The sequence below is a fragment of the Rhinichthys klamathensis genome, unplaced genomic scaffold, assembly GCF_029890125.1.
Source record: "Rhinichthys klamathensis goyatoka isolate OS25496 unplaced genomic scaffold, OSU_Roscu_1.1 h1tg000305l_1, whole genome shotgun sequence".
In the NCBI taxonomy this organism is placed as follows: Eukaryota; Metazoa; Chordata; class Actinopteri; order Cypriniformes; family Leuciscidae; genus Rhinichthys; species Rhinichthys klamathensis.
Window position 1 is genome coordinate 1,484,403 of NW_026606824.1, and position 17,048 is coordinate 1,501,450.

Sequence of the window (17,048 nt, forward strand, 5' to 3'; positions counted from 1 at the left end):
TAATATTTTTTTTATTGTATCACAGTAATGATGATGTTATGGATAATAATGAGAATATCATACAAACTCAAAAATTAAACATTGAAACACTACAGTGATTGAGAGATGGGGAGAAAAAATGTGCTTAATTGACAAAAATAATGTCAGTGTTAAAACAATCTTTTTTTTTCTTTTTCTTTCTTTTTGTACGTTTTGAAGTTATATTAAGAAACACAAAACACATCTGGATTGCCCTCAAGTCAGCAAATATATGGAAAATAATTATTTAAAATATAAACATAAATGTAAATGTATGGTGTTAAAACAATCTTAAGGTTACAAATAAGAATGGCTTTTCTTTATTCAAGGAAACAACTTTTTTTTTTGATTTTCAGAACAGTTTGGAGTTATTCAAGATTTATTTTTTAAAGAAATGAATACTGTTATTCAGCAAGGATGCAATAAATGCAGCGTGAAGACATTATAACATTACAGAAGATTTATATTTTTTTCTAACTTTTTCTATTCATCAGAGAATCCTGAATTTTTTTATCATGGTTTCTACAAAAATATGAAGCAGCACAACTTTTTTAACATTAATAATAATAATAAAAAATGTTTCTTGAGCATCAGATCATATCAGAGTGATTTCTGAAGGATCATGTGACACTGAAGACTGGAGTAATGATGCTGAAAATTCAGATTTGATCACAGGAATACATTACATTTTACAATATATTCACATAGAAAACAGTTATTTTAAAATGTAAATTTTTTATAATATTTCATAATATTGTTAAAATAAGTCTTGGTGAGCATAAGAGACGTATTTAAAAAACTTTTTTACTCAGATCGTGTTTTTGTGAAATTCACCCATAAACAATCATTGGAATATTTCCTAAATTTTCTTAAATTTTACATTTTTGGCTTCCCCCTCACCCGTAACACGAGTTATTTTGCAATAACGTTTTGTTGTTGAACAGAGCTAGCGTGGCGTATTCTTGCTCTGACCTGGTTGAGGATGAGTGTGTGCTGCAGGTTGATGTGCTCCTCCTGGTTCTCCATCTCTCGATGTGACTCGGCCCTGATCCGGCCCTGGTGCGGGTCCCCCGCTGACGGCCCCCCCTCCTCCGAGTCCATGTCCTCCGACGGGATCTGCCGCAGACGAGGCTTCTCGCTGGACTTCGACATGAGCTGGAGGACACACACATCCTTTTGATGTCAATTACTATAGTATGCTGTAGTATACTGTACTAAAACGGTGTACTTCTTCTGGTAACACTTTGCAATAAGGTTAATAGGCCCTATTTTAACGATCTAAGCGCATGGTCTAAAGCGCACGGCGCAAGTGCACTTAAAGCGCGTCCGAATCCACTTTTGCTAGTTTAACGACGGGGAAAATGGTCGGCGCTCCAGGCGCATGGTCTAAAAGGGTTGTTCCTATTCTCTTAATGAGTAATGGGTGGGCTTTGGGCGTAACGTGCAATAAACCAATCAGAGTCTCATACCCCACTCCCTTTAAAAGCCAGTTGCGCTCGCGCCTTGGCGGATTCGCTATTTCCATGGCGGGATTTGTAAGCGGAAAGACTGAACGCTTCTTCAGAAAGGAGATGGCTCTGCTCGTGCGCGAGGTTAAAGCACAAGCAGAACAGCTACGGGACAAGCCGGATTCACCATATCTTTATGTACACAATATTCATCTTTTACATTGTAATCCTTTTATTTTTAATATTTGGCTCGTTTGTGTGCTGTTGCGCAGTGTGTGTAATAAGCAGAGTGTACGTATGTTGTGCACCCGCCTATAGGCTCACATTACTGACACGCTCTTTAAATAACAAAAAAAATACTGCGCCATTGACCAACTGAAACCTGATCCTAAAGTCAATGCCGCAATATTTTTTTTTGTTATTTAATTTTTAAGTCTATTTCAGTTCCTCAAAATAGCAACGCACCAACAGTGTGCAAATGGATTCGCTATTTAAACAATGTGGCGCAGGACGTGAAAATGATAATTGCGTCAGGCTGAAACTAGCAAAACACACTTGCGTCGGGCCTGGCGCCGCATTACGACAGGTGTGTGATAGGGCCCGATGTCTTTAACATTAGTTAAGTACTTATTCTACTAACCTGAATCCTAACAGTCTACTGATACTCTAATGGGAGTTAGTTAGCATGTAGTTGCAATATAACTTATAATTAGCAGAATGTCTAAAGTGGACCATCGAAATAACGTGTAACCGTAGAAGATAACTGTGATTTGAGAGAGACGTGTCTCGAGGTCAGTACCTTGCCCAGGTGCGTCTGCTGTTTGAGCCTCTCGAGGACCAGAGCGCTGTGCTGGAGCAGGTGCGGGTGGAGGGCCCGGGGACTCTGGGGCAGCGGCTCCGAGCGCGTGCGGCTCAGAGGCTTATGAGGACCAGACGCGCTGAACTGCAGAGGAACCGGACCCAGACCTGGAACTGATCACAGGCAAATCTGCTTACAATTCCAGCAGATGAAAGCATAATATTCAAGCTAGATGTCAAAATATCATGCCACAGATCACACGAAAGTAGACAATAAACACATTAAACGATCCACGATGGCTTAAATGTAACAATTTTAGCATATCGTCATGAACTCTGTGAACACGGCGGTTGAATTATAAACACAAAAAATACAGATTTGTAATACATGTTTATATTTTTTATGGTCGCATTTTTTGTTTACTTAAAAATAAGAAATAACTAAGATTATTAAATCCATATTAATATAATAATCTATTAAAAAATATTATTATAATATACACTACCAATCAAAAGTTTGGGGTTGGTAAGATTTTTTCATGGTTTTGACTGAAGTATCTTATGCTCACTAAAACTGCATTAATACAGTAAATACAGTAATATTTTGATGTGTGAAATATTATAACAATTGAAAATAACTTTTCTATGTGAATATATATTAACATGTCATTTATTCCTGTGATCGAAGCTGAATCCCAATGGGGATTAATAAATGGTCTGTCTGTCTGTCTGTCTGTCTGTCTGTCTATCTATCTATCTATCCGTCCATCCATCCGTCCGTCCATCCATCCATCTATCTATCTATCTATCTATCTATCTATCTATCTATCTATCTATCTATCTATCTATCTATCTATCTATCTATCTATCTATCTATCTATCTATCTATCTATCTATCTATCTATTTATCTGTCCGTCTATCTGTCCATCTATCTATCCATCTATCTATCTATCTATCTATCTATCTATCTATCTATCTATCTATCTATCTATCTATCTATCTATCTATCTATCTATCTATCTATCTATCTATCTATCTGTCCGTCTATCTGTCTATCTATCTATCTATCTATCTATCTATCTATCTATCTATCTATCTATCTATCTATCTATCTATCTATCTATCTATCTATCTATCTATCTATCTGTCCGTCTATTCATCCATCTATCTATCTATCCGTCCGTCCGTCCGTCCGTCCGTCCGTCCGTCCGTCCGTCCGTCCGTCCGTCCGTCCGTCTGTCTATCTATCTATCTATCTATCTATCTATCTATCTATCTATCTATCTATCTATCTATCTATCTGTCCGTCTATCTGTCCGTCCATCTATCTATCTATCTATCTATCTATCTATCTATCTATCTATCTATCTATCTATCTATCTATCTATCTATCTATCTGTCCATCCGTCCGTCCGTCCGTCCGTCCGTCCGTCCGTCCGTCCGTCCGTCCGTCCGTCCGTCTATCTATCTATCTATCTATCTATCTATCTATCTATCTATCTATCTATCTATCTATCTATCTATCTATCTATCTATCCGTCCATCCATCTATCTATCTATCTATCTATCTATCTATCTATCTATCTATCTATCTATCTATCTATCTATCTATCTATCTATCTATCTATCTATCTATCTATCTATCTATCTGTCCGTCTATCTATCTATCTATCTATCTATCTATCTATCTATCTATCTATCTATCTATCTATCTATCTATCTATCTATCTATCTATCTATCTATCTATCTATCTATCTATCTATCTATCTATCAAATATTCAGCATCATTACTCCAGTCTTCAGTGTCACATGATCCCTCATAAATCAGTCTGATATGAGTTTGATGCTCAAGAAACATTCATTATTATTATTATTATCAATGTTGAAAGCAGTTGTGCTGCTTCATATTTTTGTGGAAAACGTGATACTTTTTCAGGATTCTTGGATAAATGGATCAAAAGAACAGTATTTATTTGAAATAGAAATCTTTTGTAACATTATAAATGCATGTGTTGTCATATTTGACCAATTTAATGTATTCTTGCTGAATTAATGCATGTCCAGTGCTTGGTTGCTAATGCACCAAATAAATAAAATAAAATAAAATAAATAATAATAACGTCTCACTATCAATATAAATAATAATTATACATATACAATAAATCCTATCTAAAAAATACTTTATTTTTTAAATAACAAAAAAATCTTAGTCATTTATATTCTAAAAATATTTTGTAACTGGCATATTATTCCCAACAGCTAATCCCTGTCATGTGACGGAGTGGCCACTAGATGGCGCACACATCAAGCTCCTGGTTCTGGAGCGGCATTTCCTCAGGCTTATCCTGCAGATCTTACCGGCCAGCATCGGGGCGTGCACGAGTCCAGAGGGCTCCAGGATGAGCACGGGCTGCATGAGCTGTCCCGTCTGCTCCTCCACACCCAGAGGAACCAGCAGCGGAGAAGCGCCCGGTCCCACCGGCACACGACCCAGCTTCAGTGAGCCCAACTCGCTCTCCGCCTGCAGACACACGGCCAGCGCTTTACAACACGACACGAGCTCTGAGTTCAGCCTCAGAACAGCTGATGACACTAGCATGCATGAGGAACTACTGTTACAGTCAAACCAAACATTATTCAGACACCAAAAATCATTTTTGATATTGTTTTACTAGTGGGTGCAGGACACTATAGTTCATTTATGTAAGTGAGGAGAGCAAAATAAAGTAAACTGGGACATGTACACCCAAAAAATCTTCAGACAGTGGCTATCAGTAAAATTATTAAAAATTTGGGACCAAAAATTATTCAGACACTTTGACCTGACCCTGTTTTACACACAGACTGAACACAATGAAGCATTGCTTGGTGATTGTTTGAGCTAAATTGGTATAATTGTGTAGTTAAATTTAACAGTTGACAGATATTCATCATAATTCATCTGTGAGAGTCTAACAGAAGGACGGACAACATCAGTGAAATATCCACTGACTTCATCAGAACTATGAGTTATTGTCATATTTTATCACCATTTTCTAAACGATAGCGAATAAACTGTGATAATGTGAGAAATGTTGAAGGTGTCTGAATAAACGTTGGTTTGACTGTATATTTAACGACATTACAGTGGTTCTGAAAGGGTCTCGGGTCTGTTCTGGCATAAGGAGAAAAAAATACTAAATGCGAGTCATTCATAAGAAAATAAGAACCAGAATACATTAAATATGAGTTTTAGGTGGGTGCCAAGAGCATGAAACCATCAGAATTAAATTGCGTTCAATAAACAATTTTGGCACTGTGTTGTGTAAAAACATGATGTCGAAGCTAAATGCGTTAATTCATTTCTTTTATATGGAAAGCAACACGTTTGTTACTTTTATTTCACTTGCTCTCATGTTGGTTGGCTGAGGCTCACGCTCATTTGTGGGCGACTTTAAACTTGAAAGTGTTGTTTGTAATGTTGACGTGAGTTTTCCCTGGCGCTGTTAGCATGACCGCTAGCCTACACCCCTGTACAGATGTTGTGCAGCTAGCAGTGTTGACAGCTTTGTTGGTTATAATGGGAGCAATGTAGTTTTGTCATCGCATTGCAATTTTTCAATCCGATCCCATATTGTTTCATATTCAACAAGGCTGGAATGCTATATTGACTTATAACCATCTAATATTGAAATTATACATATTAAAATCGTTTTATAAGCAGGAAAGTAATACATGTTGTGTTTTTCAAACATGTAATTTGGGTATTAAATTCTTGTGAAAAAAAAAAAGTGTGCTTGATTGTGTTGAATGTGCACTTGTGGTGAACTTCAAATCTATATTTGTAATGAAATGAAAGGTAAAAGGTGCACTTTCAGGGCGGGTTCAGGGTTGAATGATGGCGACTGCGATACCTTGGTGTTGGCGGGGAGGCCTAGCGTGATGGTGGGCAGACTGGACGGATTCTGCACTGTGAAGTGAGCGAGAGACCCGTCCTGCAACAGCAGCCTCTGAGCCTGAAACACACACACACACACAGAGAGATTAAACCGCTATCAGGGAGGAGAATAACACATCATTAACTGATATTTCATGTTGTCTGCCATGCGATATATTCTCTTTTAGATCTAGTGATGGACAGACACCATAGTGACCCGTCACACGTCTCAGGACCCAAAGCTGCTAATGTGTTGGTTTATGTTATGAAAAAAATAAACCTAAAATCGTCTATGAACACACTTAATGCAAACTCAAACACTTGGATCAGTGATTTCATTCAAATCTAGTAGTAGAAGTATGTTGGAAATCTAGAAGTGATATTTGTATAATCTAACATATTTTTGTATTCAATCATTATTAAACATTTTTATATATTTGTTTTATAATATATTTTTTTCATTTATTCTAGCAAAGCATTATTCGTGCATGTGTTTTAGAATATATATTTTTATTTTATTATATATGTTTACATGTATTGTAGCAAAGCATTATTCATCCATATGTTTATAATATAATTTACTATATATTTATTTTGTTATATATTTTTAAATGTATTGTAGTGAAGCATTATTCATGCATATATTTTTACATTTATTGTAGCAAAGCATTATTCATCCATATAATGTTTTATAATATATATTTTTATATATTTATTTTATTATACATATACACATGTAATATAGCAAAGCATCATTCATGCATATCATGTTTTATAATATATTTTCATACATTTCTTTTATCATATATATATATTTTTTATGTAGCAAACCATTATTCGTGCTGCGTGCATCATGTTTTATAATATATATATTGTCACATATTTATTTCATCATATATTTTTTAATTTATTTGATCAAAGCATTATTTGTGCATATAACATTTTATAATATATTTTTTTATATATTTATTTTATTATATATTTTGTAATTTATTGCAGCAAAGGATTTTCCGTGCATGTTTTATAATATACATTTTTCTATATTTATTTTTTGATATATTTTTAAAGCATTGTTTGTGCATATAAATTACAGCTACCTTTATATTTGATGTTGATTTGTTTTATAATTATCAGCCATAAATGAAATTTCCCTTGAGAATGTTTTTCAATGAATTAAGTATTAATGATACTTAGTTGAAAAATGCCGTCATAAAGCTAAAACATTTCCATTGGGCAAATACGGTCCCCTAACAGCAGCTCTGCGTGTCGGTCTGAGCGTGATCAGCTCTCGCGTGCGAGCGGACGGGGTTCCCGTGTGCGACCCATCAGAGACTCCTGCATTTATGCAAGCCCAAAAATGGAGGAGCGTAGAGTAATAAAGCGAGGAGGAGGCTGTGGATGGAGACGGGAGATTGGGTGTCCTGGCAGCTGCCTGCAGCTGTCCTTCTCCAGTGTCTTTGTTTAAAACATGTCATTATGCCAAAGGGCGGCGCAAACCTCCTGAAACAAGCCTTGTCGAGCACAAACAACTCCCACCACAGCAATATTAAAGAACTGTCCCATCATGCCTCGGTGTGCGTGGGTGTGTGTGTGTGTTCGGCTGGGAGTTTGTCCTCTCTGCAACAGATTGTATTTTTGAAAACAGGGAGAAGCTAACTTCACATAAACTGACTGCATTATTACATAATGAGTCATTTTCCATAATTGTTTGGATGTGGAATTGCATTAGCATGAGTCCCATTATAAGGGAGCCGAGACGCACCTGAGAAGCTCCGCTGAGGAGTGTGTTTGGGGAGTGTGAGGACCGTTACCTCATGGCACAGGCTGGCGGCCGCGGGCAGCGCTCCGTTCTCATTGGGCAGGCTGTCGTTCGGGGAGCTGCAGCCCGACACTGGAGTGCTGCTGCTGCTGGGCGACGAGTCTGAGAGGAACACACAAGTTTTACTTCAGTCACTTTTTCAAAACTCGTCACACACTGCAGTCTAAGGGCCAGATTTACTAAACAGGGCAAATTAGCGTGAGAGGTCAATCCCATAAAAGCGCTGAAAAGGTCTGCGCGTGATCTACTGACGATGCGCAAATCCAGTCATGTCAAGCGCAAAATGGGTGAAGATGTGCTTTTTGGGACTGTAAATATTAGTGAAAAAATTCACTACTGTGTACTTAATTCATTTAAAGTTCCCCTGCAGTCAGCCATTTTATCCCTTAAAACTCATCTTTGATCACCAAAATGACATTATTTAAAAGTTTTTTCCTTCTTCATGCCTAAAAATAGCTTGAATGTAACTCCACACCCTCATTTAGTATACGCGGATCTATGAATATGCAAATGAGCCCCGCCTCCACTCACTCATGTGGATCTGAGACTGTCTTTGGTTCACTGCAGTTTTAAGCAGAAAATACTCAGCAATGCTGTCGACTTATGAATTTACACATGGTTTATCTTAAATCATATTAAAAATACCACATATAAACACCATTAAAACCTTGATTTTCACAACAGGGAGACTTTAAATGCTCTTCACTCACATTTTGCGTCTGAAAGGGAAACTCCGACAAACGCATATGAAATAAGGTCAGCTGCAAAACTGTGTATGTTGGGTGAAAACCTTTATGGAAGAATGAGTTGATTTGAGACATGAATGAAGTGTTTTGGTAGTTTTACTGCATTTTGAATGTGAAACGAACTGCTGCGCCAAGCTGTAAGAACTGTGTGAAGAGTTGTGAACAAGTGACTGAGGAATATGTCCTGGTCCTGGTGAATAAACCTAAATATAACTATGCGTCAGTGTTACTTCAACATGGCGGTTTAGTTACCCAGCGCGTCAGGACCGCGGTGCTTGACGGTGGGCGGCGCGCTCTCTTTGCGGGTCAGCGGACTCTTCCGGGTGTTCAGGTGCTTCTTTAACTTGTGCTTCACCTTCAGGTTGGGCTCTGACCCTGCGAACAAGAAAACAAAAACAAAAAAAACAATAGCATTACCAAAAAGGATGACAAACTTTGGGTCGTATAGTAGTCTGTCAGCTAGCTCATCTACTGTACTTCTGCAGGGTCAGTTGTGGTTTGTTTGTTCAATAAACATGATTTTTCTTTTACTTTGAGGGACGATGTGTTGTCATCACTGCGCCGTTTAAAAGTAGCAATTTATGACGACAAATAGCATCCCAGCGAATACATGAGCATACACAGCGCCGTCAAATAAAGCTACGAAAACCACGACAAACAACCAGCAATGTGTTCACAGAAAACCTGTGGGTTATAATAACGGCCTGGCAACACCTGAGATTTAGAGTAGATTGTTTGAGAGTCGACACAAATACGCCAAATAAGAAAACTTGACATTTAGCACGGGTCAGGTTGGGTAACTAGTTGCGCAACAACCGACTAGCGAGTATAGCATGATGCTATAGCTGCGTCAGTTAGCATCTGTATATCTCATGAACCGTCTCAGGACTTTAATCGTCAGATTTCTACTGACGCGTCAAGCAAGCACAATGACCCTTTGGTTTACGCCTAAACTAAATCTGTGTCTCTTCAGAAGACCCGCTTGATTGGTATGGATTACTTGCGATCTCTTCATGGACTTTTTGAAGAGTCAGTTTTAGAGGGATAGACGTCATAAATGTAGGAACAGAAATCTTTCAGATTTCATTAGAAAGATCTTTATTTGGGTGAACTATCCCTTTAAGACCAACTAGTCCACCACTCATTCAAATGACCCACCGATTGGTTGATTTTCGATTTAGAGGTAGTTTTGCACATCCCTATTGACCTATAACTATTATATGCAAATGAAGCATCTCCTTCCTTTGATCGCACAGGCACAGCTCAACGCTTTTGTCGCTGGTTCAGAAAAGACAAAGGTTCAGAAATCTCTTCTCTACTTCCTACTAATTGTTTTAGTCCTTTTAAAAACACACTTACACCATCAGCCTTAAGTTCTGGGAGAGGACATGTTGAAAACCGTAACTCCACAGCTGGACTTACTCAACTTCACCAGTAAATGACACTGTTCTCCGCAGCATCTTGTGGTTATCATGTTAAATGTTTGACTATCGAGCACAGAGTGATCCTGACAGACGGCACCCAACTGATATGAAGTGGACAGGTCAAGTGTTTGGAAACTCTCTCAAGGACTACTTGAAAACTTCTGCAAAATGTTCTGTTCTACACTGAAGACTGAATGATAGTCACAATATAACTTTGATATTTTCTAAAGAAATTGTGAGTGGTGTTTGCCAGTGGAAGGCTGTTGTGATTGGTTGCCAGGTGATGCAATGCGGTTACTAACGTGTTCTGAGTGTAATACCTCAGGCCTGTTCACAACAAGACGAATATTCAGTGCAAAACTTTTAATAACAGCAGATAATGCTTCTGTTCAGACCGACACACACATTGTTATGCTGTCAATGCGACATATTTTTTTTAGAGGTGTTATATTCCATCGCACTGTGAAGAAAATTGGCCAGCCAATGAGATTCAAGCTTTTGGTCACATGCCCAGAGCTGCTGCTGTTAGATAAAACTACGCCTAGTTTATGAAAGTCAATAGACTATTTTGCTAAAGCGAGGAAGAATCCAGATATTTCTGCTTTTCCACAAGCGCCACCTACTGTCACGGAGTGAGTTTGCATTTTCTTTCAGACCGTCTTCCGTTTTATTACGCATCGATTTGGACAGACAATTCACATACAAAAACCAGATTCAATTTGTGTTGGTGTGAACAGGCCTTTTACAGTTATGGGTTTAGAGCAAATCCTTAAACCTAAGAATGAGCAATTATTACAGTGATGATTGTTTTAGCACTAATAAACAAGTAAAAAAAAACTAAATCTAAACCAAAAATTAAAAAAAATTGCAGAACAAAGACTTTTGAGTATAAAGCCCAAAGTATTCTTCAGTTTTTACCAAGCGCCAACCTTCCGGTCTCTCTCTCGAATCCAACACGGAAGTGTCTTAAACTGCAATTCATCGACCGGCCACTAGAGACAGTCGATCACATAAACCCCTCATGTTAATACGCCCAACTTTACAGCAGAACAAAATATGTTTACAGCCTGGCGCAAAAAGTGGTTTTGGTCTATATAGGTAATTTTGCCCTTCATGACAACTGTGAGGGGGGTGGATCTTTTTATAACTCATCCGTTAAAATTATATTAAGCCTTAAAGTTCTGCATAAATAAGGGCGTGGCCACTTGATTGACAGGTGGATTGCTCTGCTGTCACTACTAGCCGTTTGTCTGCTGTCTGTTAGCGTCACGTCACCTCAGCTAATCCGCCTCTTTGCCCGTTCCCGGTTATCCGGGAGTGACGCGCTGCCAAGATGGCGACCGCCCGCTCCGCCCACTTTAGGCTTCAAAAATGCTCTTCAGAAAAATCTTTAAGTGACAATTTTTGTAACCGCACATACTTTGTACACACTGGTGGTCGCACATGTGCATTGAATTTGTTTTTTCAGTAATTCAGTTCCACAAGATGGCAACACTGGCCCGGGCCGTTGTTTCACAGTAGAAAACGACACTTACAAACAACAACAACAACAAAATACCAGAGACCGCAACAGACGTCCACATTGACAAGCGCTTGTGTGAGGGGGAGAGCCGCAACTTTAGTTTATAAGAATAGAGACATTTTTATCAGTCATAACTTCTGGAGAAAAATAGCGAAGACACTGGTCAAAGATGAAACTCTCTAGAGAGCATGCGTTCGTGCACGCTATCAATGGAGTGTGGAGCATATGATAGGCTAGAGTATGCGTAAACAAACAAGTATACTTTGGGCTTTACAGGACGTCCAGTCATAGTTATTATGACATAATGACTGGCTGACAGGGGAGTGTGCTCGTCTTCAGGGGTAAATGAGAAGGTTAAGCAAGGCCTTGTTTAGGCAGAGCGAGGCGCTGGGAGTGTGTTTGATCAAGGCAGCGGCGCTGGAATGCTTCCACACACACACACCTGCTGAACGACCAGCCCTGCCTCCTGCTCTCAGGTGTGTGTGTGTGTGATCTGTAGATGGTGATGTCATGCAGTGATGAATGAGCTCTCATGTGTATGTGTATGTTGGAGGGTGACGTACGTGCTCGTCTCAGGTTCGTCGGTTCGTCGCATCCTTCTATGAGGGTTGGTTTGGTGGAGGGCAGGAGCGACTGTAGGGGAGCGCTGGGATCGGGAACCAACTCCCTGTCAGAACACAAAAGATGAAAATAAGCACATGGATCTGTGCACATGTGCACTTCAACAGCGAGAGTCGCTTCTAACCGGTAGGCCACCGATGCGGGGCTCAGGGGGTTGGAGTTCGTCCTCTCCAGGACCGCTTGCTTCTGTTTCTTCAGAATCACTTGCGCCAGTTTCTGCTTCACCAACGCACTGGCCACAGCACCTGTCAATCAATACAAACAGCCAATGAAATGACAATGTTTCACTCAATTGGTTTAAACAAAGCTGCATTGCATTACAAAAAAAAAAAAAAAAAAGATTTTGAGTGTCAGACATTTGTCACGTGTTTATTTACTTACATTTTTTTTAATATTATTATTGAAATATAATTTAGTTTAATACTTTTAGAGAGTTTATCCCTCAATCAATACAACCAGCCAATGAAATCATGCCAAACCACTTTTTTTTTTAAAGTGGCAAAAAAAAGAAAAGAAAAAAAAGTCTGTTTATGAGTCTCAGGTATACTTGTTTAAATGTATTTTATTTTTTTGTCTTTATTTTTTTAAATAAGTCTTTATTTTATTTTATTCTATTCCTTTAGTTAGTTAGTATTTTGGTTTAGTTTAGTTTAGTTTTCCCTGGTCTAGGTCATTTTATGTAACTAAAGGACATTTCTTTTTTACTAATATTTAATATTTTTAGAGAATGTTGCCCTCAATCAAGCCAATTAAATAATCCCAAACTCCCAGAAATACTATTTTAATCGATTGTATTGCTTAAATGCATTTCAATTATTTTTTTAATAGTAATAATTAATTATAATAATAATTCATTGCATTTATATAGCGCTTTTCTCTGCATTAATTAATTAATGAATCTTGATTTTTTTTATTTTTTTTTTTATTTAATTTAATTTAATTTAATTTTATTGTACTTTATTTCTTTATTTCTATTTTATTTTATTTAGTTTAGTTGGCTCTGGACTAGGACATTATTATTAATATTAATATGTTTTAAATAAGTCAAAACTAGTCACTGAACCGTTTTAAAATGCCAGTTTTGTCCCACATAAACCTGCCAGCGCTGCTTCTGTGAGCGTGGTTCAGCTTTGTGTCCGAGGTTGCTCTGGGGTCGAGGGAAGGAAACTGTGTGTTGACTCAGTGCCTCCCTGTCCTTCCAGGGCGGACACGTCATAGTGGCTCTAACCAATAAGGTCAATATTGACACGGTTACTGTTTGCACAACTCAATTTAATTTTACTTCTCTGCGGCTACTTTCTCTCACAACAATCTTATCAACTGTGATAAAAGCCTCCAGCTGCAGTGATTTATCATCAGCGAGAGACACCTGTGTGACGCCTACACACCTCTGACTGAGACCGACTGCAGGATATGCAGAAACGTGCTTTTGAGAGACATTTGATTAGACTTAACAAGAACGGTCGGTATTGGGTGTTACAAAAAATCATTCTCTGCTTAATACAATTTATCAGAAAACCTAGTAGTAGTAGGTTTCACACTCTAGATGTTGTTTAACTCTAACAGTGTAACGTGACTCAAAAGGAAAATTCATGCTCTCGTTCAATGAAAAATAAACAACAAAAGTGGTCTTAATGTTTTGCCTGCGTGACCAAGCACTGAAGCATGACACAGCTCTGGAATGACGAGACCGTCATGATCACAATAGAGTAATTCTACCACACACACCCTCCACATCCACCTATCCATCCATCTATTCATGCATCTGTCTGTCTGTCTATCTATCCATCTATCCATCCATCCATCCATCCATCCATTATTCATCTATCTATCTATCTGTCTCTCCGTTTGTCTGTCTCTCTTTCTGCCACTGGATGGCATGGTCTGGTACTGGATGGCATGGTCTGGTACTGGATGGCATGGTCTGGTACTGCATGGTCTGGTACTGGATGGTCTGGTACTGGATGGTATGGTCTGGTACTGGATGGTATGGTCTGGTACTGGATGGTATGGTCTGATACTGGAACTGGATGGTATGGTCTGGTACTGGATGGCATGGTCTGGTACTGGATGGCATGGTCTGGTACTGGATGGCATGGTCTGGTACTGGATGGTATGGTCTGGTACTGGATGGCATGGTCTGGTACTGGATGGCATGTCTGGTACTGGATGGTATGGTCTGGTACTGGATGGTATGGTCTGGTACTGGATGGTATGGTCTGGTACTGGATGGCATGGTCTGGTACTGGATGGTATGGTCTGGTACTGGATGGCATGGTCTGGTACTGGATGGCATGGTCTGGTACTGGATGGTATGGTCTGGTACTGGATGGTATGGTCTGATACTGGAACTGGATGGTATGGTCTGGTACTGGATGGCATGGTCTGGTACTGGATGGTATGGTCTGGTACTGGATGGCATGGTCTGGTACTGGATGGTATGGTCTGGTACTGGATGGTATGGTCTGGTACTGGATGGCATGGTCTGGTACTGGATGGCATGGTCTGGTACTGTATGGTATGGTCTGGTACTGGATGGCATGGTCTGGTACTGGATGGCATGGTCTGGTACTGTATGGTATGGTCTGGTACTGGATGGCATGGTCTGGTACTGGATGGTATGGTCTGGTACTGGATGGCATGGTCTGGTACTGGATGGCATGGTCTGGTACTGGATGGTATAGTCTGGTACTGGATGGCATGGTCTGGTACTGGATGGCATGGTCTGGTACTGGATGGTATGGTCTGGTACTGGATGGCATGGTCTGGTACTGGATGGTATGGTCTTGTACTGGATGGTATGGTCTGGTACTGGATGGCATGGTCTGGTACTGGATGGCATGGTCTGGTACTGGATGGTATGGTCTGGTACTGGATGGCATGGTCTGGTACTGGATGATATAATCTGGCACTGGATGGTATGGTCTGGTACTGGATGGCATGGTCTGGTACTGGATGGTATGGTCTGGTACTGGTGCTGGATGGTATGGTCTGGTACTGGTACTGGATGGTATGGTCTGGTACTGGATGGTATGGTCTGGTACTGGATGGTATGGTCTGGAACTGGATGGCATGGTCTGGTACTGGATGGCATGGTCTGGTACTGGATGGCATGGTCTGGTACTGGATGGTATGGTCTGGTACTGGATGGTACTGGATGGTATGGTCTGGTACTGGTACTGGAACTGGTACTGGATGGCATGGTCTGGTACTGGATGGCATGGTCTGGTACTGGATGGCATGGTCTGGTACTGTATGATATGATCTGGTACTGGATGGTATGGTCTGGTACTGGATGGTATGGTCTGGTACTGGATGGCATGGTCTGGTACTGGATGGCATGGTCTGGTACTGGATGGCATGGTCTGGTACTGGATGGCATGGTCTGGTACTGGATGGCATGGTCTGGTACTGGATGGCATGGTCTGGTACTGGATGGCATGGTCTGGTACTGGATGGCATGGTCTGGTACTGGATGGCATGGTCTGGTACTGGATGGCATGGTCTGGTACTGGATGGTATGGTCTGGTACTGGATGGCATGGTCTGGTACTGGATGGCATGGTCTGGTACTGGATGGTATGGTCTGGTACTGGATGGCATGGTCTGGTACTGGATGGTATGGTCTGGTACTGTATGGCATGGTCTGGTACTGGATGGTATGGTCTGGTACTGGATGGCATGGTCTGGTACTGGTACTGGATGGTATGGTCTGGTACTGGATGGTATGGTCTGGTACTGGATGGTATGGTCTGGAACTGGATGGCATGGTCTGGTACTGGATGGCATGGTCTGGTACTGGATGGCATGGTCTGGTACTGGATGGTATGGTCTGGTACTGGATGGTACTGGATGGTATGTTCTGGTACTGGTACTGGAACTGGTACTGGATGGCATGGTCTGGTACTGGATGGCATGGTCTGGTACTGGATGGCATGGTCTGGTACTGGATGGCATGGTCTGGTACTGGTACTGGAACTGGTACTGGATGGCATGGTCTGGTACTGGATGGCATGGTCTGGTACTGGATGGCATGGTCTGGTACTGTATGATATGATCTGGTACTGGATGGTATGGTCTGGTACTGGATGGTATGGTCTGGTACTGGATGGTATGGTCTGGTACTGGATGGTATGGTCTGGTACTGGATGGCATGGTCTGGTACTGGATGGTATGGTCTGGTACTGGATGGCATGGTCTGGTACTGTATGATATGATCTGGTACTGGATGGTATGGTCTGGTACTGGATGGTATGGTCTGGTACTGGATGGTGTGGTCTGGTACTGGATGGTGTGGTCTGGTACTGGATGGTATGGTCTGGTACTGGATGGCATGGTCTGGTACTGGATGGCATGGTCTGGTACTGGATGGTATGGTCTGGTACTGGATGGCATGGTCTGGTACTGGATGGCATGGTCTGGTACTGGATGGCATGGTCTGGTACTGGATGGCATGGTCTGGTACTGGATGGCATGGTCTGGTACTGGATGGCATGGTCTGGTACTGGATGGCATGGTCTGGTACTGGATGGTATGGTCTGGTACTGGATGGCATGGTCTGGTACTGGATGGTATGGTCTGGTACTGGATGGCATGGTCTGGTACTGGATGGCATGGTCTGGTACTGGATGGCATGGTCTGGTACTGGATGGCATGGTCTGGTACTGGATGGCATGGTCTGGTACTGGATGGCATGGTCTGGTACTGGATGGTATGGTCTGGTACTGGATGGTAT

General features: G+C 40.6%; 1 protein-coding gene across 2 annotated transcripts in view; it reads right to left on the reverse strand.

The window, feature by feature from the left end:
* hdac7a (histone deacetylase 7a) overlaps window positions 1–17,048 on the reverse strand; it is a 93,826-nt gene that overhangs the window by 23,179 nt on the left and 53,599 nt on the right. For both annotated transcript variants that reach the window (XM_056270711.1, XM_056270712.1), the window contains exons 5-12: window positions 12,439–12,559; window positions 12,257–12,360; window positions 9,000–9,122; window positions 7,994–8,103; window positions 6,160–6,261; window positions 4,625–4,787; window positions 2,266–2,438; window positions 991–1,173 (exon numbers count right to left, since the gene is read on the reverse strand). In XM_056270711.1, coding sequence (XP_056126686.1) covers window positions 991–1,173; window positions 2,266–2,438; window positions 4,625–4,787; window positions 6,160–6,261; window positions 7,994–8,103; window positions 9,000–9,122; window positions 12,257–12,360; window positions 12,439–12,559 — 1,079 coding nt within the window. The remainder of the gene's footprint in view (window positions 1–990; window positions 1,174–2,265; window positions 2,439–4,624; window positions 4,788–6,159; window positions 6,262–7,993; window positions 8,104–8,999; window positions 9,123–12,256; window positions 12,361–12,438; window positions 12,560–17,048) is intronic.